General features: G+C 47.0%; 2 protein-coding genes across 4 annotated transcripts in view; one reads left to right on the forward strand and one right to left on the reverse strand.

The window, feature by feature from the left end:
* The window catches only part of HACL1 (2-hydroxyacyl-CoA lyase 1), a 43,614-nt gene extending 40,362 nt beyond the window's left edge, over positions 1-3,252 (reverse strand). Inside the window, exons 1-3 of the mRNA XM_018053009.1 lie at positions 2,813-3,252; positions 2,520-2,624; positions 310-350 (exon numbers count right to left, since the gene is read on the reverse strand). Of these exons, the coding sequence (XP_017908498.1) occupies positions 310-350; positions 2,520-2,624; positions 2,813-2,902 (236 nt within the window). The 5' untranslated portion in view covers positions 2,903-3,252. The remainder of the gene's footprint in view (positions 1-309; positions 351-2,519; positions 2,625-2,812) is intronic.
* The window catches only part of BTD (biotinidase), a 59,814-nt gene continuing 37,211 nt past the window's right edge, over positions 2,812-25,414 (forward strand). Inside the window, exon 1 of one of the 3 annotated variants that reach the window (XM_018053024.1) lies at positions 2,812-3,172. Coding sequence is in view for 1 of the 3 variants with exons in the window: in XM_013967221.2 (XP_013822675.2) it covers positions 6,161-6,171 (11 nt within the window). In the remaining 2 variants the exon portion in view is untranslated. Of the gene's footprint in view, positions 3,173-6,089; positions 6,172-25,414 lie in introns of those variants that run through there. The other 2 variants (XM_018053030.1, XM_013967221.2) reach the window with 2 other exon arrangements.

Consider the following 25,414-nt stretch of genomic DNA (forward strand, 5'->3'; position numbering starts at 1 on the left):
CTGCTACAGGGCAGGTGGGTAGAGAAATGGATAACATTGGTGAAGGGGATTAAGAGGTACAAACTGCCGGCTATAAAATAAGTAAGTCATTGGGATGAAATGTACAGCATAGGGAACACAGTCAATAACACTGTATGTAACAACTTTGTATGGTATCAGATGGGAGCTGGTTTTACTGTGGTTACCATTTCATAATGTATAAAAACATCAAATCACTATGTTGGACACCTAAAACTCATTTAATACTATATGTTAATTACAACTCAAGTTTAATAAAGAAGCTAAAATGAAACATAGACTTGAGCTTACCTGCCTGTCAGATATCCAACTGCAGAGGCAGCATAGCAAGCCTACAAAGAAAAAACACTGGGACTTGAGCATTTTGGAACTTTTATAGTATTAAATCATATTAAGTAATAAGTATTATATATGTATAAAGTATGTATGTAATAATTTACTCTCAATAAGGGGAAAAAGGAATACTTTTCGTTTTAACAAGTAATCTTCTATCTGTACATTTCAGATAATCAGTTAAGAATCTAAATCTGATATTTAGTTTTTCAAGGAATTTGTCCATATCATCTAGTTTATTCATAATGCCATCTTGCTGCTACTGCCGCTAAGTTGCTTCAGTTGTGTCCGACTCTGTGCGACCCCAGAGACGGCAGCCCACCAGGCTCCGCCGTCCCTGGGATTCTCCAGGCAAGAATACTGGAGTGGGTTGCCATTTCCTTCTCCAGTGCATGAAAGTGAAAAGTGAAAGATAAATATCATCTTATAACTGCTTAAACATCTGCAGGATCAATAGAATGCCCTCTTTTTTATTCCTAACACTGATAATTTGTGCTTTTTATGTTTTATTCTTTATCAGTCTTGCTAGAGATTTACCATATTGTTCTTTTCAAAGACACAATTTTTGGATCTGCAGCTTTTTCTCTACTGTTCCTTTGTTCTCTCCTCCACTGATTTCCACTCTCGTGTTTATCATTTTGCTACTTTCAGTCTGGATTTACTTTGGTATCCTTTTTCTAGCTTCTTAAAATGCATGTTCAGAGCACTGATTTTTTATCTTCTTTACTAAGAGATTCATTTGAAACTATTTTCTCTAAGAACTGCTTAGCTGTAGTTCACATGTTTGAGACCTCATTTTCTCATCATCATTCAGTTTGTTTTCCATTTTCCATTGGGATTTCTTCTTCATCCCACTGGTTAGTTAGGGTTCATGGTGACATCTCCCTCTTCATCCCTGATACTGGTAACTTGTATTTTTTTTATCTTTTATTCTTAATCAATCTGTTGTGAAGTTTATTGATTTTAATTAATCTTTTCAAATATTTACAATGCATTGAATTTTCAAATGTTTGGGGATTTTCCATCTTCCTGTTGTTAAATTCCAGTTTATTTCCACATGGTCCGGTCATACATACTATATATTTTCAATCCCTGCTTGGAGATGGATTGAAATTTCCTTTATGGCCTTTCATATGGTTAGTCTTGGAGAAGGCAATGGCAACCCACTCCAGTACTCTTGCCTGGAGAATCCCAGGGACAGAGGAGCCTAGTGGGCTGCCGTCTATGGGGTCACACAGAGTTGGACACGACTGAAGTGACTTAGCAGCAGCAGCATGTTTTTATTTTTAAACTGCACTTCAGCTCATTACAGAAAGAGGGGGAAGGTGCTAAACACAAGATAACCTGGGAAAATGCTAAACGCCCTTTAGGAAGAAATGAGATGGGGTTGACAAAACATCCTAACTTCCTTTCTTGGGCTTCCAAATAAGCCTCTAAGAAGGGTGGCAATGTGATGAGGTTGAATGAGCACTGGCTTGGGTCTTGGGACATCTCTGGAGTTCAATCGTGGCTTTATCATTTGTGATGCCTGTCACCTCGCAGAGCCACCTACTACACAACCTGAGACGTGACCTTTCCCCTTTCATGTTGCAGGTACTATCATAGGCAGGCCCCACGGATAAACTGTGGATACAGATGTGCGAAGAAGAAATATGTACAGCCTGATAGGGAAGTCAGACGAGGCAAATAATACCCAGAAACAGACACATAACAAGAGCTAGTTATAGGAATGAAGCCCAGGGGGCCACGATTCAGACGAGGTAACTGTCCCTTCCGATTCTGACACTCTGTAGACTTGGCAGAGTTCCATACTTGGTAGTTGTAAGAGCAAGGACTCCAGAGCGAAAACACCTGGGTTCAAATCCTGGTTCCGCCCATACCAGCTGTTTCCTTGAGCAAGTTTCTTCACTTCTCTGTGTGTGTAGTGGATGGGAGGGTGGCTCTCTCTTTTAATAATTTTACTTTACATTTATTTATTTTTAACTGGAGCCTCACTGTTCTCATGTGCAGTGACGATTAACAATCGGTCTTGCCTCCCAGGAGCGTTGTAATTGATAAGCGTAAGGTATTACAGGAGTGAGCTGTAAGCAGCTACAGTCTGCAGTGAACTATCTGTCATCACTGTTACTCATTCCCGAGAACGCGCTGGGCTCTGAGTCCATACTTACTGCCTGCTCATTCCTCATCCCGATGTATCTGATGCCCACCTCCTGCGCAGCAAGGGCGATTTCGGTCACCGGGATGCCTACGATGCCGAACATGTAATTCACGTCCTGGGGGGTGGCCAAAAGCAGAGGAATGAGGCCGGGACCCCAGCCCGCCCTTCCGAGGCGGTAAAAAGAAAACCTCCCTCAAACCTCCCTTCTGCCCACCTCCCCATCCCGCCGCTTTCCCGTTTCCAAGACAACGCAGTGGCCCCGTCGGCTTCCGTAGGGCTCTCTGCAGCGGGCAGGCCTCACACCTGGGTTTTCAGGGCCTGGGCGATGACTCGCGCCCCGGACACCTGCCCCTCGAGCCCGTCACTGCGCGCCGCCAGGTTACTTTCCGACATCTCCCACCGCAGCGGACAGCAGGCTAGCGCGGAATCACCCTGTCAAGCCAGCCGCTGAGGACACCAACCGTGAGGCCGCTCCTCTGAGGGAGGAGGGGAGCGATCGGCACCTTTAAAGAGGGGGAGGGGCGGGGCTGCAGCCAGCCCACTGGCGCTGAGGCGCCGGGTAAACACTCTCTCCTGTCAGGGCTGGCCCTCCTCCCCAGCCCGCTCCTCACGAACCCGGGGAGCGTCAGGAGGAGGCGGAGGCCTCCGCCGAGCGCGTGAGAGGTGGGTGGGCAGTGCGGTCTGGGGCCTCAGCCCACCACCTAGAGCCTTTTCGAAACGGGGAAGGGCGGGTGGCGCCTGCGCAGAGTCTGAGCGGAGGGGGGCAGGGGCGGGGCCGCGGCAGAAGGGGGCGTGGCATGCGCTCGCGGCCCCGCCCCACAGCCTTTTCGTAACGCGGCGGGGCGGGTGGCGCCTGCGCAGAGCTGGGCGGAAGGGGGGCCTGGGCGGAGCCGCGGCAGAAAGGGGCGTGGCTCCGGGGGCTGAGCGCGGGTTTTGCTGGGACGCGAGGGGTGGAATGGCGCCGGAAGTTGTTTGAGGAGGCTCTTTTTTTTTGCGTTGTGTGGTTATGTCCCCGCGTCCCCTTGTATTCTAGGCTTTGACGTACACGCTTATTTGATGGATACGTTCGTAACTTTGCAATCCGTGAAGATAAATGCCAACTAATTAAATCCGTAAGCGGATGTGTACTCTTTACTTTAGATGAGGACACCGAATCTCCCAGTGACAGCTGAAGTAACTTACCCAGAGGAAGGCTTGTGCGCCCTTCACCCTTCCGCTCTTTGGCCACAGGAGATAAGAAGGGCCCCTTGAGCCTAGTTACTTCTGACGGTTATTTTCTGTAATCGTTGCTAATAACCTTTCACCCTGCCTTTACAGTGAAGTCAGGAAATGGTGGGGAGAGTTGTGAGTCTTGAGTTAGCCTCTCATCATAACCAGCTGCTGCAGCTGAGAACCTTTCTGTAAAAAAAAAATGTTGAAGTATTTATTGATTTACAGTATTAATTTCTGCTGTACAACGAAGTGATTCAGTTCTGCCTCTATGTACACACTTTTTCATACTCTTTTCTATCATGGTTTATCACAGGAAGAGAACCTTTTAAAATGCATTTTTGAGTGAAAATGTCTTTACAGTGTGTGATTCATGATGCCAGGGCCTCAGGAGCATTAGACTACCTGCTTAGTAGCAAACAGAACTCACATCATGAGGAAGAGTGGAAGTTTTTGAGGATTTGAAGTGTTTTAAAGCAGAAAACTAGTAATATGTGGGAAGGAAAAAACCAGAGCAGCTTCCCAGGTGGCACTAGTGGTAAAGAACCACCTGCCCATGCAGGAGACAAGAGAGGGGTTTGATCCCTGGGTGGGGAAGATCCCCTGGAGGAGGGCAGCACGATACACTCCAGTGTTCTTACCTGGAGAATCCCCGTGGACGGAGGAGCCTGGTGGGCTACAGTCCATGGAGTTGCAAAGAGTCAGGCACAACTGAGCGACTTGAAACAGGCAAAGAAGCCAGAAGCAAGGAGAGTGGGTCCTGGGTAGTGAAATGAATGATAAACTTTGGAAATGAAAGAATTCCTAAACTCATTGAGCCCTTCCAGAAAGGTTTCCCCTCGCATTTCAAGTCCTAACTCCCACTCTAAGCAAAGGAATGAGAATGGCTGCCTCTTTGGGTATGGGGACCCAGCCTAATGCAGCCCATCTAAGAGGGAGATTTCTTTAAAGTTTTAGAGTTCATCTAAAAAATAAAAGCAGATCTTGCATTGTATTCCAGAATCTGCCCATATTTTAATATAAAAGTGATCTTTTTAATTGAGGTAAACATACACTTAAATGTACAGATCTTAAGTAAATTTTGACACTTGTAGCCACCAAAATACAAATGGCGTTTTAAAATACCTATGAAAGTTGGCGTTCGGAAAGATGCCAACTTTGAACACAAAATGTTCTTTGTGTGTCTTTGAATAATCCTTGGCACAGTGTCCCCTAGCCCTGTTAGAGAAGCATAGACCCTTCATCTCTCTATCATGTGGGATTGTTTCTGTCGGTACCTATGTGACAGTTTCTACCCCCAAGCATCAGGATTGCGTGGAAAGCCTTTTATTTTTAATTTTATTAAAAAAAAAAAACTTATTTATTTTTGGCTGCGTCGGGTCTTAGTTGCACCATGAAGTCTCCTTGTTGGGCGTGTGGGCTTCTCTCTAGTTACAGCAGGAGGGCTCAGTAATTGTGGCTTGAGGGCTTAGTTGCCCAGCAGCATGTGGAATCTTGGGCTTCCCAGGTGGGGCTAGTGGTAAAGAACCTGACTGCCAATAAGGGAATGTAAGAGATCTGGGTTCGGATCTTCCCTGGGTCAGGAAGATCCCCTGGAGGAAGGCATGGCAACTCACTCCAGTATTCATGACTGGAGAATCCCATGGACAGAGGAGTCTGGCAGGCTATAGTCCACGGGGTCACAAAGAGTCGGACACAACTGAAGTGACATAGCACACAGTCAAGCATGTGGCATCTTAGTTCACCAACCAGGAAGTAGTCTTAAGCACTGGACCACCAGGGAAGTTCCTGGAAAATTTTTAAAATATACAGTTGCTTGGGCCTACCCCACATCTTCTGAATCAGCATCTTAGGACAAATTAGGCACCTGTGTTTTTTTAAAAGCTGCTATCTAAATTTGATTTGCAGCCTGACTTGAGAAGCACCAACTCCATACTCATGCTGGACGCACGAGTTAATAATTAAATGTGTGCTTGCCTGTTATCAAATACTGATGCTTAATTTGGATTTATGGGTTCAAGGCTAGTTTGACATTAATAGCACAGAATGTGTAGGTGGTGGTTAGTCAGTTCATGGGGACTTGGGTTCACTGGTGTCCCAAAAGAATCACTGACAGAATCACTCAGTATATGGTGTGAAAACTGAGCTATGAATTGGAACAAATCCCTTGAATTCAGGTTAACATTGTGCAAAAGGATAAATTCTCAACTGACTAGACTCTGCCCTTTAGCTGGGGGAGAAGTCGATGAGACTGTTGAAACCTGTTTCACCTTTACACCTTTGAGTACAGGGCGTAACATTCCATGGTGAACTTGGGTCTGATGATTCAGCAGAAGTACTGAGATTCTCCCTCCAAGATTTGCAGGCACTTGGAGCAACTGCCTTCAATCCAATGGCAGTGAGTGGATTCCAGGACTCTTTAGTAACTTATCCAAGGCCTTTATGCAGACACTGTAAGCATTAACCACGTTCTTTATTATTTAAATTGGTGGTAGGCATCGAATTTTATTGGTTGGATATTTTATTGAAATTTTGTTTGTTTTGCCTTGTTTATTGGTGGAATGAGGCCAAAGGAGGCGTAAGTCTAGTTTGTTTGTTTTTTAAAAGAAAAGGCTGGAGTAATGATAACATGCTCTGCAAAGAGGAGGGTCAGTCATCAAAGAGTTTTCATACTGGTTACTCTATTTGTGAGTTCTAGACCTAAGATCCTACATTGCAGGTGGCTTCTTTACCACCTAACCACCAGGGAAGCCCAGTAACTTCTTAGGCCCCAGAATTATGATATTGTGTTTTAACTTCAGTAAACTAACAAGGACACTGAAAATCCATGTGATTATTTGAAAGCATAACACTAGCTGAACCTGTAAGAAATATTCTCGTAGGCATATTTTATCAAAATGTGGAGTGTTTGGTTATTGTGTGAAGAAATGAATTGGGATTATTTATGATGCATTATAGAATGGCTGAAAATAAAATAAAATTGACTGAAACAGAGGTGAAAACTGGAACTGAGTATCTTAAATACAAACAAAAGCAATAAGAGCCCAAAAGGAAGTCTATGTAGCACACTATTTTCTAAACCAAACTGGAAAACTGTACAGCAAATGATTCTTTGAATAAAGCAGGTTAAATTAATTTTGTTTGCTTCTCATTTAGCTTCTGAACTGTTTCGAATCTCAGAATAGGTCTGAAGTGAAGCCAGTGAGAAGCAACTTCATTATTGAACCAGGAGGGCCAGATTTAATGGCTGTTACTGGCAGACAGGGACTGGGAGTTTTTCCCAGTTACTGTGTGACCTAGAGAATGGTTGGATCCCTGCCCTTGGTCTGCAGGCTCTTCATCTTTGCTTTGCTTTTTATTGCCCATGAGACTCAGCAAGACCCAGAACTGGAGTGGAAGCACTCTGGGGACAGAAACTGAAGGAGCTTTGTTTCTGTTTTAGCTTTGTTTTCATCCGCTGTGTGCTTTTTTTGTTTTGTCTTTTTAAACAAATATGGGGTTTGACATCAGCAATTATTAGGTCACTGATTAGGTTTCTATTTTTTGGAAAATGCACCAGAAATGGTGACAACTATAGGTCATGCTGTGAGGACATAAGTGACTTATTTAAAATGGCTTAGAAGTCATAATGTAGAATGTGTCCATATGCTAGTGTCAGCCACCGAAAGAGTGGCTAACAGGCTTGTTAATGGCGAAGCGCTCCCAGGCGGGGTTCCCGGACCCAAACGAGGCAGGTTGAGGAAGTCCACCCCCAGACCGTGTTGGGGGTGGTTTTTATACGTTCGTTGTGAGGGATGGTCAGGCTAGATGGACGGGGGTTCGGATAGGTCGCCAGGCCGAGGCTTTGTGGGCTGACAGGTCCTTCTACGTGGCTGGGGTGGGGCGGCTTTAGCTGGTGAAGTGTGCTGTCATTGGTCCCCAGGATCTGGGAGGCTCCTTCTGTTAGGGACTTCCCCCGCCAGTGGGAGGGAGGGGAGGGGCGGCCCATCATGGCCCCCAGGGTCTGGCCTTACATTTTGACCCTTTTGATAGGATAAGGGGTGCCGTTATCGATTCTGGCTACTTCCTGCTGAACTGGGGCATCGCTGGGGCTGAGGGTCGTGGCCGGATCCCAGTGACCTTTAGGGGGCCTCAGGGTCTCTGGACGGGAGCTTGGAGTATGCGGCTACCATCAACATCTGTCCAGTAGCTGTCTGAGTCAGCTCCGTGACCCTCCTGAGAATGATCTGAAAAACACAAGGTCTTATCGATGGGATGAGGAGCAAGGCTGTGAGGGGTCTGAGAAGTGGGAGAAGCCATTTTGCCCAAGACGACCTCCACCATCCCGAGAAATCAAAACCATCTGACTCAGCCTATCCAAGTCTGATGCTCTCTCTCAGCTCTCGGACCTTGTTCTGAACTATCCCCAAGGCATTAACGAAAAAAAACAACAGTCTTCCCTTAGGAATTGACAGGTTTCCCCTTTTTCAGCCGTTAGCAGGTCTAGGGTCCTCCAATTTTGGGGAGCCACTGCTGCCAGAGAGGTTATCTGGGTTTGTAATGCCATTAGGGAATCTGCCACCTTGGCCAGGTCTCGACTGAGGTCTGCAGACAGCTTATAGTAGAAGTGCGTGGCTGATCCCAATCCTCCCGCCCCCAGTCCTAAGGCTGTGAATAAACCTCCCCCGAAGAGCAGGGGAACTGCAGCTAGTGCCCTCCGGGGGTGGATTGACTGGGTTTGGTCCTCCATTGCCTGGGGTGTCAGAATGGCCAGGTAGGGAGTAAGGAAGATTGGGGTGTAAGGCTGAGTCCAGTTGGGCAGGAAGCATTGTAATAACGTGGTTTGATTGCAGAGAAAGAATATCCCGGGTTTTCTGCATACTGGAGGGTTTAGGGAAAGGGGGTCTTGTTCGAGCCATCACAGGTCACTGTGGTTAATGAGGTGTCGTTGGCCAGGACACAAGAGGCATTGGCTGGGAGGTACAGTAACCTCGGTGGTCAAGGGCCCCATTGGCCAGGTTATTTCAGTGGCATTTTGAGTGAGATTTTGGGCCTCTATCTGTTTTTGGGGTGATCAGTTGGGCGAGGAACAGTCGGGGTCTCAAGGGAAGACAGAGCCCATGGAACACTCCCGATTAGATTTTGCTGCCGCAAGTGATTTTTTTCCATACATTCTCTAACTTTATTTTAGGAAAAAACATTCTACTATTTTTAGCTATGCTGCTGTGGCCGCTCTAATTCTGCTTTTCATAATTATTCTTCCTTGTATTGTTAGAACTCTTTGACAGAGCACTCAGAAGCTTGCGACTGAATTACATCTGGCTGTCTTAAAAAATAAAAAAGGGGGAGATGCCGGGAGCCAGCACGGGAGATCCCACCCATGACAAGGTCATGCAAGAAGAGTCCTGATAAGCAAGGCCTCAGGACTTGATGGACTCCCTGGACCTGCTCAAGCATCTACCCCAAAACCAGAATCTGTCTTACTATTTTATGCCTTTCATCAACTCTTCTGACATTAACAGGGGGCTGTCCCCGACCACCTTTCTCTGGAAAGAGTTAACTTAGGCCTCTAGTTGATAAATCTCCTGGGCATGAAGAGAGTGTTTCAAACCCCCTGTTAGCATTCTAGCTTACTTGGCAGGTTTATCCAGACTCTTGCAACATTGTTGAGCCAATGCTTGCTGCCAAGTTCTCACATCCCTTATCCATTGTGTTCCTGGGAGTGCATATAGTCAGGATGTAGAAAAAACAAGCAGCAGCCTTAGCATTAGCAACATTAGACTTTGAGTTAATAAGTTCTTTCTTTGCTATAACCCACTGAATTTTTGCTCCATAAGAATGTAACTCTGTACTTTAAGGGTGATGCAGGCTGGGAATATAAGAAGAAACACTTTAAGGGAAAATTATTGTTCTGGCTGACCAACCTTTATCAAAAAGGGGTCATAAAATGTCAACAGGCTTCTGGGCCAGAAGATAATGTACAAAAAATAAGACTCTTGCAGGAAGGAACCTGATATTGATAAAAGTTAATACAGATGGATGTTGAGTTGACTCCGCATTTTTAACCTTGCTGTATGTACAACTCAGGGTAGGAGTTTATTGGGCTCATGGTGTGGATTAGAGGCTTTAGTTGTCAACTTTATGAGGTCCTGTTGGAGCTTATGTTGGATTTGTTTTTGTCTCTGATCTTGGGCCCCCTTTCCATCTGTCATTCCATAGTGGGTTTGTATGGTGAAACAGAGGTCTTTGTCTCTAGCTTTATAGCAGTTAGAGGCTGAGTTTGATTTGGCAGTCCCAAGGCTCTTGGCCGTCCAATACCATTTACCCCCATGGGAGCATGGCTGGGCAGGTGAGACATAACAGTCTCGGTGGACATAAGTGTAGGCTGTGAACCCAGTTTTTTTTTTTTTTTTTTCTTTGTGGTCTCGTTTGGTGCAGCCCCGGGGACAGGGTGTAGGTTGTCCCACCCGTGTTATCTCGGCCTGGAGGAATAGTGACAAATGCACGTTTAGCTATGATATTAGGAGGAGAGTGATAAAGGAGAAAAAATCAATTTGAGCTTTTGTGAAAAGGAGGAAGTTCTCCTGTAACTGCAGATCAGAAATTGCCTGGATGAAAGAGTCACAGTCGATAATTGGGGTAGCCAGACAGAAGTCTTGTAGTAGGGTCAAGATAAAGTCCTCAAGGCAGGCCAGAGACATATGGCCAGGTCAGGCCATTCCGAAGGAATAGCACCCCAGGAGTAGTGACCAGATGATAAGGTAAGTAAGGGCCAGTGAAAGTCGGAGTGTGGGCGGCCAGTCCTGGGGGGGCCATGACAGCCAGTCCAATGGCGAAGAGTATAGCCAAAGTTGTGACTGGCAACGGCCACAGCGGATGAGGCCAGTCAAGCATTGGACAGGGCATGTCACTCACTGGCGGGAGGCACGGGTGTCTAAGTAATGGTGAATTGCTGGAGCCAGAGAAGCTGCTGCTGCCAGGGCACGTAGGCAGGGGAACCATCCCTGGGCGGTGGGGTCTAACTGTTTGGAGATAAATGCCACTGGCAGCATTTTAGGTCCCGCAGGGTGTATGAGGGCTCAAAAGGCTATGCCCCCTTTTCCATCACTGTACAGGTGATAGGGGAGGTTGGGATTGGGCAGGAAGGGCAGGGAAGAGGACAGCAAAGCTGAGCAGAGGTTGTAGAAAGCCTTTTGGACCTCTGTTTCTGAAGAGAGCGGTCCAATAGGGGTGTCTTTTGCAGATGTGTAGAGGGGTTTAGCCAGTGAAGCATAGTTGGGGACCCAGTGCCGGAAGAATCCTGTTAACCCCAAAAAGGACAAGATTTGTTCTCCAGTAAAAGGGAGGCAGAGGTCTCAGAGAAGGCTGAGTCTGTCAGTAGTTAGAGCCTTGGTTGTTAGGGTAATCTTTAGACCTAGGTAAGTCACAGAAGTCTGGGTGAGTTGGGCCTTTTGTTGAGATGTTCAGTATCCTGTAGAGCTAAGGAAATTAAGAAGAATAGTGGTATGTGTCTGAGAGAGAGCTTGTGAGGGGCTGCAGAGCAGAAGGTCATCCATATACTGTAAGAGGACACTAGGGGCCAAAGGGCACGTAGCCAGATCCTGGGCCAGAGCCTGGCCAGAAAAATGGGGGCTGTCTCTAAACCCTTGGGGGAGGACTGTCCATGTTAGCTGGGAGGACTGTCGGGTTTCTGGGTCCGTCCATGTAAAAGCAAAGAGGAATTGGTGGTCTGGGTGTCAGGGAATAGTGAAAAAGGCATCTTTGAGGTCTACGACAGTAAAGTGAGTCGTACTGCTAGGGATGTCAGAAAGCAGGTATAAGGATTGGGGACAATCGGATGGGCAGGGATCATGGCCTCGTTTATCAGTCGAAGGTCCTGGACCTGTCAGTAGCCGCCAGAAGCTTTCCATACTGGGACAATGGGGGTATTGCAGGGCGAGGCCGTGGGGACTAGGAGGCCCTGGCCTAAGAGACGGTCTATGATTGGTTTAAGACTGTGTAGGTGAGTCTGAGAGATGGGGAATTGAGGGCGGCTTGGGAAGTGGGAAGGATCATGTAGTTTAATCAGGACGAGGGTGTGATGGGTTGCTACCAGAGGGATTTCAGTGTCCCAGATGGTAGGGTTGACAACTGGAGCCTCAGGGGAGCAGAGGAAGAGTAGGGGCGAGGTGAGAGACTGGGAAAGTGAGAGAGGTAGGTGAATGGAGGCCCTAAGCTTAGCTAAAATGTCCCGCCCCAGCAGGGGAGGGGGGCATGAAGGGATTATCAGAAAAGAGTGTGTGAACAAGAAGTGGTCAAGCTGACAGGGCTGTGGCCCAGTCTGCAAGGGTCGTGAAGACATGCCATCTATACCCACCATCGAGACCTGGGAAGGATGCAAGGTGTCCCCGAAGGAGGGAAGGACTGAGTAAATAGCCCCCGTATCCGTCAAGAAATTGATAGACTCACCCACCACTTGAAGCATTACCCTGGGCTTGGCTTGGGTTATGGGGGTCCCCGAGTCTGGGCGCCATCAATCTTCATCAAAGGAGAGAAGTTCCAAGGTGGGGTGTGGGGAGGAAATGTCCTTTTGGGAGCCCAGACCTCGGCCCAGTAAGGCCGGGGCCTGAGTCGCCCGGGGACAATCAGTCGCCCAATGTCCCAGCTGTTTGTAATGAGGGCAAGGCTTTGTCGGGAGCCGGGGTTTGGGCATTGGTGGGCCCAGTGGCCCTCATGACCGCATCTGAAGCAGGCTTCTGGCGGTGGCTTCTGGGAACCAACCTTCTGTCCGTGGCTGGCCGCAGGGCTGCTACCAGTGCCTGGGTGTGTCTCTCAAGGAGGTCGGCCTGGAGTTCGGCTTTTTGTTTAAGCCTTGCCTTGTGGCTGGCTTCAGTGGCTTCCTCTCGGGCGTTATAAACCTTAAAGGCCATTTTTACCAGGTCTCGGAGGAGGGTCTGAGGCCCATCCTCAGCCTTGGAGAGTTGTTTTTTTTTTTAATGTCTGAAGCTGATTGGGATATAAAATGGTTGGCTAGGGTAGTAACCCCCGCCAGAGAATCTGGGGCAATTCGGGTATAGGTGGTGAGAGCCTCTGTTGGCCTGTTAAGAAAGGCTGTTGGGTTTTCATCGGGGCCCTGGGTTATTTCATCTAGCTTAAGTCAGTTTACCACCTTGAGGGAGGTGGTTTCTATTTCCTCCAATAGGCATTTTACCATGTACTGAGTGTTGGCTCTTCCTCTCTGTCTCTCCTAATAGTCCCAGTCTGGGTCTGCGTCTGGAATAGCAGCCGCTCCGGGTGACCAGGCTGGGTCTGCTGGGTTGGCTAGATGTCTCCAGTCTGCTACCACTCTTGCTGCAGCCCAAATGGCCCTTCTTTTCTCTGGGGTAGTAGTGGACCCCAGGATGACAAATATGTCTTGCCAGGTGAGGGCGTAAGACCGAGACAGCTGGGTAGTTTTTGATGTAGTTGGAGGGGTTGGCCGAGTAGGAGCCTAGCCGCTGTTCGATATGGGCAAGGTCTTGGGGTGATAAGGGTATGTAGACATGGGCGAGACCCTCTGGGCCGGCCACCTGGCGGAGAGGAAGCAGGAGAGCTGGCGGCAGATTGGGAGCGGTCTGTGACCTTGTGTGTGAGCTGACTGGTGAGCCAGAAAGGGGTGGGCATGGAGGAAGGGGTGGATATTGAGGTGGAGCCAAGGGAACGGCGAGAGGCGTAGTCACAGGAGGGCTGGGCTGTGAGGACACTGGGGGAGGGGAAGACATGGGAGAAGTTGGCAAGGGCAATAGAGGGGGGGTTGGTGTGGGAGAGGTCGGTGAAGCCAGGCATGAAGGGAGAGGTGGATATAGAGGCGACTTTGTCACAGGAGGGCTGGGCTGTGAGGGTGGTGGAGGAGGGGAAGACATGGGAGAAGTTGGCAAGGGGGATAGTTAGAAGAATTTCAGAAGGGGAACAGTGGGTATATAGGGTGGGACGGGAGCGCAACAGCCAGAAAGCCTGTATGTAGGGTACCTCAGACCATTTTCCCGTCCTCCGGCAGTAATTATCTAAGTCACAGAGGATGTTAAAATCGAAAGTTCCAGTTGGTGGCCATTGTGAGCTGTTATCTAAAGAATATTGGGGCCATGCCTCAGAACAAAGGAAGGTTAAGCATTTGGAACGAATTTCTCCGGAGATATGTAGAGTTCTGAGGTTGGCGAGTAAACATTTTAGTGATGTAGACCAAGGTTGGTCAGCCCTGGAGGCAGATGTCCCCATGGCGACTATGAAACGAAGGTCCTGGACCAATCGTTGGTGAGGCTGGGAGTGGTCCAGTCAGGCGTCCCCGAATGGGCCGTCAACCCAGCGAGGAGAGGGCCACTCAGCCAAGACAGACGTCTCCGAGTTGACTGGTGCCGAGGAATAGCAGGCCTGGCCTGCAGAGGAGGGGTCCAGACACCCTAGGCATAATCGCCACGGGAGCAATGCCCCCCAGAGCCCAACTGATGGAACTTACCCCTTATCCTGCCAGACGGTCGAATAGTCCTGGAGGGGTGACGGGGTGACCTGGTCCAGCGCGGGCCAGACCCGAGAGGGCCGCAAATCCCGCTCATTGCGGGATGGGCCCTCGCCTCGAGCCCCACGTTGGGTGCCAAATGTTAGGTAAAAAGATGACCAAAACACCAAAAAAGTGGCTAACAGGCTTTATAATGGCAAAGCGCTCCCGGGCGGGATTCCCGGACCCAAACGAGGCAGGTCGAGGAAGTCTGCACCCGGACCTTGTTGGGGGTGGTTTTTATGCATTCGTTGCGAGGGATGGTCAGGCTAGATGGACGGGGGTTCAGATAGGTCGCCAAGCCGAGGCATCGTGGGTTGACAGGTCCTTCTACGTGGCTGGGGTGGGGCGGCTTTAGCTGGTGAAGTGTGCTGTCATTGGTCCCCTGGGATCTGGGAGGCTTCTTCCGTTAGGGACTTACCCTGCTGGCGGGAAGGAGAGGAGGGGCGGCCCATCATTGCCCCCGGGGTCTGGCCTTACAGCTAGAACTCCACAGTTGGGAGTGGTCAGTGGGCTAGGGGTTCAGCAGCCATCACCTATGAAACATGGTTATCAGTGTTTAAATGTTTTCTGTTTTCATTTGCTTCTTCTGTTTTACCACCAGCCTTCATTTGAGCCCCTTCCTTGAGCTTTTGATATTGTATTGTATTTTTTAAAACTTCTATTTCATTTATTCGTTTGACTGTGCCAGGTCTTAGTTGCGCTGCATGGGGTCTTTGATCTTCCTGTGGCATGTGGGGTTTCGTTCCCTGACCAGGGGTGGAACCCAGGCGCTCTGCACTGGGAGCATAGAGTCTTAGCCCCCGGACCACCAGGGAAGCCCCTGTATTGTATTCTTTTGCTTCTAATCTAGTCTGTGTCAGCTCCAGAGTAAACTCTGAATGATTCCTAGGGTTTGGAGTTGAACTGAGGTATAACCCGAGGTGAGGGACATCTTCATGATGAGGAACGCAAGTCTTTAAACTTTTATCTGCCTCATGACCTTTGAGTTTCTGTTTAGAGCTTAGCTGTGATGTATTGTTTTATTCACTTTCTTTTTTGTACATTTATAATTTATATTTTTTATTTTATATCTTTTATATATATATATACTTAATGTCATTTGTGACATCTTTCAGACGCATGAATAAGAACAGAGATTAATAGACACCCAGGTACCCAGCGCTAGTTTAAGAAATACATTACAAACAGAACAAAGTCCCCTGTGTTTCCCTCCCCCATCACCTCTGCCGCCCTGTGCCGTAGTGGTGACCACCACCTTGACTTCAGGGTTTTTCATTCCCACACGTCCATTCTTTTGGCAGCGGCATTTGGGTTGTTTTGAGCTTTTTGGTGTTATAAGCATTTTTCCCTGAACGTTCTTGCATGTCTCCTTGTGCGTATGAATGAACTTTTATGCGTATGTATCTATCGGTGTTATCAGAAGGTAGGTTCTTGTTTCATTGCAGAAGGAATTCAGAGATGAGCTAGGGAGGTCATGAAAGCAAAGTGAGGATTTATTTAAGGGAAAGGATGCTCTCAAGGCAAGAGTAGGCAGTCTCAGGTGAGTAACTGCACTGAGTTTCTTTGGCAGGGTGGTTTGTGGAGTGTAGAAATGAAGGGGTAGAATATTCATTGGGGAGACAGGGGTTTGGGGATCGTCATATTCCCTGATTTTCTTCCAAGCTCTGCCTTCCCTAGGGAGGAGGGATTTCTGTCCTTATTTAACCTTAGTCAGAAATGTCATGGCATTGGTGCATGATGGGAATATCTTATTTGCAAGGCCAGTTTTACTGTAATGAGGGCATAGTAAACAGAAGGTTACATTCAGACACTGGTGATTCTTGCCTTTTCCCATCTTTCTTTGTCTGCCTCCAGGCCGCTTATCACCCCCAACATATGTAGTTTCCTGTTAGTCTGGAGGTTCCTGCTTTTCTATGTCTGCCCAAGGACCCCCCATTGTTTACAAGATGTGTGGTTTCCTGCCATGTGACCCGTGGTCCCCACTCTCTGCTCAACGTCTAGCTAGATGACTGCTTTAACTTGGGCAGGTCATCATCAGTTTTACTAGAAAAATTGGTCTCTAAACTTCCTGTACCAATTTATACCCTTGACTTCTATGTATAAGAACTCCCCTTTCTCTGCATCCTCAATTGTGGAATTAAAAATTTTTCTTTCCAATTTTATAGTTGTGAAATGGATTTTCATTTCCATTCCCCTGACTGCTAATGAAGATATCTAGGTATAGATTCCCACTCCAGTACTCTTGCCTGGAAAATTCCATGGATGGAGGAGCCTGGTAGGCTAGTCCATGTGGTCGTAAAGAGTCGGACACGACTGAGCGACTTCAGTTTCTTTCTTTCTATAGTTCCTTTTGGAAAAGGAAATGGCAACCCACTGTTGCCTGGAGAATCCCATGGACGGAGGGGCCTGGTGGGCTACAGTCTATGGGGTTGCATAGAGTTGGACACAACTAAGCAACTAAAACACACACACACACAGAGATATAGATTACATAGCTGTATATTTGGATTTATCCTTGGATTTTCTTCTGTGATTCGCCTGTTTATATCTTTTGTCCTGTTCTTTATTGATTATCTTTTTCTTATTATTTATAGATGTTTTTATATATTCTGGATACTTATTCTTTGTCTTTTAACTTTGCTTATAGTTACTTTTGGATAAGGATATGGCAACCCTCTCCAGTATTCTTGCCTGGAGCATCCTGTCAAGGGAGTGTGTGATTTCCTTGGTTCTGTCTCATCACAACAAAAATTTGAAGCAATGGATGTTAAAGCCCTCAGCGTGTCACAGCTCTCGTACAGTGTTACAGCTCCATGTTACAGCTCAGTTTTATTTAGAAAGTAAAGGGAAATACATCCTTGAGGTGTGAGGGTATGCCGACCTAAAAGACGTGAAGAGAAGAGAGAGAGAGAGAGAGAGAGAGAGAGAGAGAGAGCGCCTGCCCACGGGAGAGAGGCCCCCGGCCCTTTGGCTCCTCTTTTCATGTCTTCTCCTCCCCCGGGCCTGCCCTATGTAAACTGGGCGAGCCAGGGGTGCCGTTTCTTCTCCCCGAAGTCCTCACTCTGGTCGTTGGACCTTCCTTTGTTCTATTTTCGCAGGCTTTCCCTTTCCTTGTCTCTTAGCCACCACCATTCTGGACTCCTTTTTCCTATTCTAACTGCCTAACAGTCCCCCCTCAAGAGATGGGAGGCCCAATTCTTTGGAAACAGGGGCGTCAAGGTCTTTCTGGCTACTTCCTGCTGAACTGGGACAGTGAGGGGCCTTGGGCCTCCCCCGCTTGCTAGTGTCAGGCCTGAGAGTCCTTACAGCAGTGTCCATCTAAGGGAGGGTGATATTTTCTGTGGTCGGCTGTGGTTTTATATGTACTTGTTGAGCTGGCACTGCATATGTAGCTTGTTGACCTGGGCAGAGACAAAATGGGTTCGACAATTGATAATACATGGAGCAATCATAAGCAGCATCAATATGGCATAACAAGGACTAGCAGGAGCATTAGCCAACTCCAAATTCCCATCGCCAGGGTGGCTCAAGTCCTTCCTTGTTCAGGGATCAGAAGATCTAGCTCCTGTTTGTTTTGGAGTACAACCGCTGCCAAGCTATGTTGGCTCTTTAGAGCTGTCCGAAGAAATGTTCTCCCCAGAAACCAGATTTTGGGGGTGTTCATTAGAATGGTGCTCATTTGCAGTCCTGAATAGGCATCTGAGATCTCCCAGGGGCTCACAGGTGTATTGATTTTGGGGGTGTTCATCAGAATGGCACTCATCTGTAGTCCTGAATAGGCATCCGAGATCTCCCAGGGGCTCACAGGTGTATTGAGTGTCCTCTTCTGTCTTCTTCCACGGCTTGACTCGTGAGTAGTGAATTCAGGAGTCGTGTCCTGCTGCCTTGACTGCTGTGGGGGTAGAAAGTATTACAAGGTAGGGGCCCTTCCATGTGGGCTGGAGTTGAGCCTTTGGGGACCCATCTTTCCAGACTTTAATTAGGACTTGAGTCCCTGGAGCATATAGTGGTGACTCCTTGGAATCTTTTGGGTCCTGGTTGACACCCTACAAGCATATATCCTGTTGGAATTGACCAGTGGCCATGGTATAAGACTGGAGGGTCTGAGCCTATAGATCAAGGAAGAGGTCATTGACATAAACAAAAGGTCTCCCATGTAACATCTCATAAGGACTAAGACCAGCTTGTTCCTTAGGGGCAATACGGGTGTGGAGGAGAGCCTCCTTTCATCCCAGGGAAGTCTCCTGGGTTATCTTTTTTATCGTTGATTTTAAGAATTGGTTGGCTTTTTCTACTTTTCCTGAAGACTGAGGCCTTCAGGCACAATAGAGATAACACGTACTGACCAATGCTTTAGAGACCTTTGAAGTAACTGATGTCCCATTGTCACTTTGTCATGTACGGATGTGAGAGTTGGACTATAAAGAAAGCTGAGCGCCAAAGAATTTATGGTTTTGAACTGGGGTGTTGGAGAAGACTCTTGAAAGTCCCTTGGACTACAAGGAGATCCAAGCAGTCCATCCTAAAGGAGATCAGTCCTGGGTGTTCATTGGAAGGACTGATGTTGAAGCTGAAACTCCAGTACATTGGCCGCCTGATGTAAAGAGCTGACTCATTTGAAAAGATCCTGATGATGGGAAAGATTGAAGGCGGGAGGAGAAGCGGGTAACAGAGGATGAGATGGTTGGATGGCATCACCGACTCAATGGACATGGGTTTGCGTGGACTCCAGGAGTTGGTGAAGGACAGGGAGGCCTGGCATGTTGTGGTTCATGGGGTCACAAAGAGTCGGACATGACTGAGCTACTGAACTGAACTGTCACTTTGTAATGGCCCGAGCAGACCAAATCTAGGAATGATTTCATGGAGTGGTTTTTACCACCTCCTCAGCCTTCTCAGTCTGAGTGGGAAAGCCTTCGATCCATCCTGTGAATGTATCTATCATGACTAATAGGTATTTATACCCTTGAGAAGCTGGCATCTGGGTGAAGTCCATCTGCCAGTCCTCTCCTGGGTAGGTCCCACATCGTTGGACAGGCTGGGCTAGCTGGGGTCTTCGAGCTCCTTGGGGCTGTTTGATTGGCAAGTGGGACAAGAGGGGACCACTTTTCTAACAGTCATTTGGAGGTCTGTTCCTCTGAAGAACTTTTCTAGTCATCTTTGGAGGGCCTTCTCCCCTATATGTGTGGTGACATGTAAGGAGTTAACCAACCTCCACAGGAGGTTCCCAGGCGGAAAAAGGAGCCCCTCCTTTTGGAACCACCCCATATGGTCTTCTGGAAAGCCCTCACTCTTAGCTTTAAGAGTCTCACTTTCAGTATATGAAGGAGTTTCTGGCAAATTAGTCTGTGGACCTAAGGTGGCAACCCGCTATTAGGTCATGGTTCTGTAGTGCTGCTCTCTTAGCTGCCTGATCGCCAGCTTGGTTCCCTCGTGCCACTTCTTGCTCCCTTTGTGGTGTCCTTTACAGTGGGAGACTGAAACCTCAGGGGGCAGATGGACTGCCTCCAAGAGCCTAACAATTTGATCACCATATCTGATTGGGGACCCTCGGGTGGTCAAGTGGCCCCTTTCTTTCCAAGTAGCATCCTGCGCATGTAGCACCAGAAAGGCATACTTGGAATCAGTGTAAATGGCTATTCTTTTTCCTTTTCCCAGCTCTAAAGCTCAAGTCAGGGCTATGGGCTCAGCTAACTGGGCTGAAGTACCTGGTGGCAAAGGCTTAGCCTCTATGGTCTCAAAATTGGAGACTACTGCATACCCGGCTCGTCTTTTTCCATCTAAGACAAAGCTGCTTCCATCAGTTTATCAGATTTCCTCAGGATTGGTCACAGGATCTTGTGAAAATCCCTCTCAGGGTTTTGTCCAGTGGTCCAAGGTTTCTAGACAAGAGTGAAAGGGGAGAGAGCCCTCGAGGGTAGGCAGGAGGGTGGCTGGGTTAAGAACCTCACAAGGGGATATAGTGAGGCCTGGATTTTCCATCAACATTACTTGATATCTGAGGATTCTTCGATCAGACATCCATAAGTGGCCTCTCCCATTTAGGAGTTGTTTCACTTGGTGGCTGGTAAAAATAGTTTCCCCCCAAAAGAGAGTTTTAAAGCTTCTTCCATTAAGACTGCAATAGCTGCAAGGTTTTGAAGGCAGGGAGAGATTTCTTCCCAATAACAGAGGAGGACAGTCAGGGACCACTAGAAACTGATGGGAAAATATTTGTCCATTCCAGCAACAAAGTGCTCAGGTGAATCTTTTTGTAATTATTTTTCCTGTAGCACCGAAAATGGTACAAGTTTGGAAGAAGGGCTCTGGAGTGGGAGGTCAGGACAGAGTAGGTAGCCCCTGGGTCAAGCAAGAAATTCTCGGGCCTACCTGCCACATCCAGTTGCACCCTTGACTCCAGCCCTGTGATGGTTATCTGTGATAGGTGGGCTGGCTGGAGCGGGCTGCTTCAGTCCTGTGGAACCATCGTGAGGGAAGGCATGGTGCTTGACCTTGAGGCTCTTGGGTCCCAAGGGCAGAGTGCTGCCCAATGTCCCAGTTGATGGCATTTGTAGCAAGCTGTTTCAGGAGACTTGTCGTGGTTTGGAAGGCAAATGGCACCCCACTCCAGTACTCTTGCCTGGAAAATCCCACGGATGGAGGAGCCTGGTGGGCTGCAGTGCATGGGGCTGCTAAGAGTCAGACACGACTGAGCGACTTCACTTTCACTTTTCACTTTCATGCATTGGAGAAGGAAATGGCAACCCACTCCAGTGTTCTTGCCTGGAGAATCCCAGGGACGGGGGAGCCTGGTGGGCTGCTGTCTGTGGGGTCACACAGAGTTGGGCACGACTGAAGCGACTTAGCAGCAGCACCAGCATGTTTGTAACTTTAGGAGAAGGGTGGTAAGGGTTTGGGCCCAAACGGCCTGCAGGGCTAACTCGCAAAGTGGCAAACATTATCCCTGGAAGCCCAGTTGCCTTTGAAGGGAGGCTAACCGGTGGACTTCTAGCAGGCGTTGTGTGCCTGTCGCCCACCCTCGCAGGTTCACTGAGAGATGGTGATGTTGCATAAGTTGTAGGAAACATGGAAGATGAAGGCCTGAATATCTAGAGGAATGGATTATTATACAGTATTTCCCTCCCAAGAGCCTGCTATTTTCTGGTTGTCCCTCCAGAAGGTTGTAGAGACAACATTGTGGGCCTAGACAGGGCTCAGGAAGAGCAGGAAACAGGGGGAAGGGGGCAGGCACAACTTTTGAAAGGATGACATAGCTTAAGGGCATAACATAAACCAATTAAAATTAATTGGGTCCAAGGGGACAAGTCAAATTCAAGTGAATCTTAATCCCCAATCTGTAAACCAAATGACACACCCAGAGGTGGCAGGACAGCTCCAAGGCACTCTCAAAAGACAGAAGAGTGGGTGGCTCCCCAGTGGTTGGGATGATCCTCCCACTCATTAGCACATGAATCCACCCAGCAAAACCTAGCCACACCACATTCCATGGCAGGAACATTTGCCCTCTGCAGTGGCCCACACCCTGAAGAGTACTTCTCTCTGAATCCTAACAAATCCACCTCTTACCTATCGCTGTGTCTCTCCCTGAATTTTTTCAGTGAGACATCAGAGCCCGAGCTTCGTTAGGTCTTAAAGCCAGGCATCATGGGATTTGAATGGGCTCAAGTCCTGGGAGGGAGCTGAAGGACAGGAGGGAAAAGCAGTGGGATAAACGTGCCGAGGAATCCCCTTCATAGCCTGCCTGAAAATCTGCCAAATACCTGACCTGTGCTCACAGTTTTCATTGGCCTGACCTTGGCACAAAGAAGATTAAGGACAGAAGAACCCCCACCAGCTTGGGTAACAGCTACTGGGGCTCAGCAGATAGTGGAGCCTTTGGGACACGCTGAGGAGTAGCCTCTCCAGAGTCCCTCAGTTGCGCCCACTGCCACCCGCCTGTTTGCAGGAGGTTCGAGGAAACAAGAAACGAGAGATTGTAAAGGAGTTAAGATTTTGTTAGGCATATGTTCCTCCAGCCATAGGAGCGAGGATCTCCTACCTCAACCAAAGGTCTTCTGGAACCTGAGACTGAGCCACGTGAGCTTTCTGCTGAGTTCGTTTTTCACTGTCCCGGTTTCCAGCACGATGGGCCTCTTGTCACTTCCCCTGTGCTGGTTTTTGTGTGTTCAGCTTCCGCCGCGGCTTTTGCCGAATTGGGCTCATGCTGTGCTTGGCCTCTTCCTTGCAGGGGCCGCGCCAAGGTTGTTTCAGCCAGGTTACATCCGAGTCACAGCACCATCGATGTCAGGGGAGTGTGTAATTTCCTTGGTTCTGTCTCGTCACAACAAAAATTTGAAGCAATGGACATTAAAGCCCTCAGACAGACCTTGTCTCAGCTGTCGGACAGACCAGTGTTACAGCTCCTTGTTACAGCTCAGTTTTATTTAGAAAATAAGGGAAAACACATCCTCGAGGCGTGAGGGCATGCCGACCCAAAGGACACAGAGAGAAGAGAGAGTGAGCGAGAGAGAGGCCCCCGGCCCCTTGGCTCCTCTGTTTATGTGTCTCTCCCTCCCCCGGGCCTGCCCCATGTAACCTGGGCGAGCCAGGAGTGCTGTTGTTCCACCTGAGGCCCTCACTCCTTTGTTCTATTTTTGCGGGCTTTTCCCTTCCTTGTCTCCTGGCCACCGCCATTCTGGACTCCTTTTTCCTATTCTAACTACCTGACACAGTTATGTATTTGGATTTATCCTTGGGTTTTTGTCCTGTTCTTTATTGTTTATCTTTTTCTTATTTTATAGATTTTTAAAAATATATTCTGGATATTCTTTGTCTTTTAAGTTTGTTTATAGTTCCTTTTGGATAAGGATATGGCAGCCCACTCCGGTATTCTTGCCTGGAGCATCCCATGGACAGAGAAAGCAGGCTACATTCCATGGGTTTGCAAAGAGTCAGACAGGACTGAAGCGGCTTAGCACATAGCACATAGTTACTTTTGATGTACAGAATTTTGTGGGTTTTTTGGTGTGTGGTCACAACTGATAATTATTCTGTTTTTTTTTTTTTCCCTTTGTTTTTGGCCGAGTTGCACTGCTTATGGGGTCTTAGTTCCCTAACGAGGGATTGAACCCATGTCCCCTGCCGTGGAAGTGTGACCTCCTAACCACTGGGCCACCAGGGAATTCCCACAACTGACAATTCCTTTCCTTTATGTTTTATACTCTTCATATCTTGCTTGAGAAAGACTTTCCCTAAACTGAAGTTGTAAGGAATTTTTTTTTTGTATTTTTATTTAAAAGTCTAGGTTTTATATATATAAATGTATTTATATATATATGTTTTACAAATATAAATATATATATATAAGTTATATATATATGTATTTAAGCTTCATGGTCTACCTGAAATTGATTTTTATATATGATGACAAGTAGCAATTCAGTATTTTTTCCCCAAATGATGCATAATATGTCTATATCAATTAGATTTTGCTGTGTAATCAATGATTCTAAAACTCAGTGACTTAAAACAACCACCACTTATTTAATTTGTAATCCTGTGAGGCTGGGCTCAGCTGGGCTTCTTCATTATCTGTGGTCAGTTGCTAGTTAGCGAGGTCACTCTGTCCCTGGAGGTTGACTGCATATCCCCAGGGGTGGCAGGCTTATCCTCACTGCACATGTATCTTTCATCATTCAGTAAGCTTCCCTGAGCTTCTTTGTTTGGCAGCAGTTTGCAAAAGGGGACAAATTCCACGGAGAAAGCCTTTGCGTGCCTATGTTTGCTAACATCCCATTAGCCAAATTGCATTATAGGTGGAGCTAAGTCTCTGAGTGGGATGGCATTAGTGTTTCATGATAAGGGAACATGAACACAGAGAGGAATTTCTAGCCGTTTTTGTAGTCAATTTACTAAAATACCTGTTGTCCAAGCATCTTTGATAGTGTACTTCATTCTTTCCCCAGTGATCCATAAGGTTATTTATCAAGTTGCCACGCATGTGTGGCCTGTCTCAAGACTCTTTGTCCCTTTCCTACCCCAATGCCAGTCCAATCCTATCTCAATTTCTGCATTTTTGAAATAAGCCTTTATGTTGGTAGGATAAGTTTTTCTACTTTGTTGTTTTCAAACCATCTCACCTATTGTAATTAGTTTCCAATCACTGCCGTAACAAACTGAATGGCTTAAAACAACATAAATTCATTATTTTAACAGTTCTGTAGTTAAGAAACCTGACACGGGGTTCACTGGAATAACATCAAGGCGTTGGCAGGACCGCATTCCTTTCTGGAGGCTCTAGGAGAGAATCCACGCCTTTCTCCTTCCAGCCTCGGGAGGCCTCTCACATTCTTGGATCCATCTTCAAAGTGAGCAGAATCAGGCCAAGCCTTACTCTCTCTGGTTCTCCTGCTTCTCTGTTCCTAAGGGCTGCGTGACTATGCTGAGTTTACCTGGACAATCCAGGATAATCTCCCTATTTCAGAGTCAGTTTATCAGCAGACTTAATCCCCCCTTTCCACATAGTCACAAGTTCTAGGGATTGCGATGTGAACGTCTTTGTGGAGCCATTATCCTGCCACTAGGTTTATTCTTGGCCTTTTTCTCTTTTGTGTAAATTCTAAAATCAGTTTATCGAGTTCCATGAGATACTTTGAGATTCTAATTGGAATTACATTGTTCATAAATTAACTTGGATAGAACAGTATCTTTGTAGTAAGTCTGTTTGACATAGCATGATATATATCTCTCCATTTATTTTATTTTTCCTTAATCTTTAATGAAAATCTTATGTTTATTTCTAAGTATCTTACTATTTGGTTATTTGCATTTTCTAGTTTTTTTGGGGGGTCAGTGTATTAGAATGCAATTAATTTTCATGGGCTGGTCTCAAATCTAACTACTTTACTGTATTTTCTTATTAATTATAATTAGCTTATAGATTCTCTTCGGTGTCTTTGTTGATAAGCATGTCATATTCATGAAAGTTCTGTGTCTTTCTTTTTTGTTCTTATATCTTTTATATTTTGTATTTTTTTAACGTTCCTAAATTACTTAAAAATATTTTTTAAAGGTTGTACTCCATTTATAGTTATTATTACATATTAGCTATCTTCCCTCTGCTGTACAATATGTCCTTGTAACTTACTTTGTACATAATAGTTTGTACCACTTAATGCCCCTCCCTCTTCATTCTCTCCACCGGTAACCACTAGTTTGTTCTCTGT

Source organism: Capra hircus, chromosome 1 (assembly GCF_001704415.2).
Source record: "Capra hircus breed San Clemente chromosome 1, ASM170441v1, whole genome shotgun sequence".
NCBI lineage: Eukaryota > Metazoa > Chordata > Mammalia > Artiodactyla > Bovidae > Capra > Capra hircus.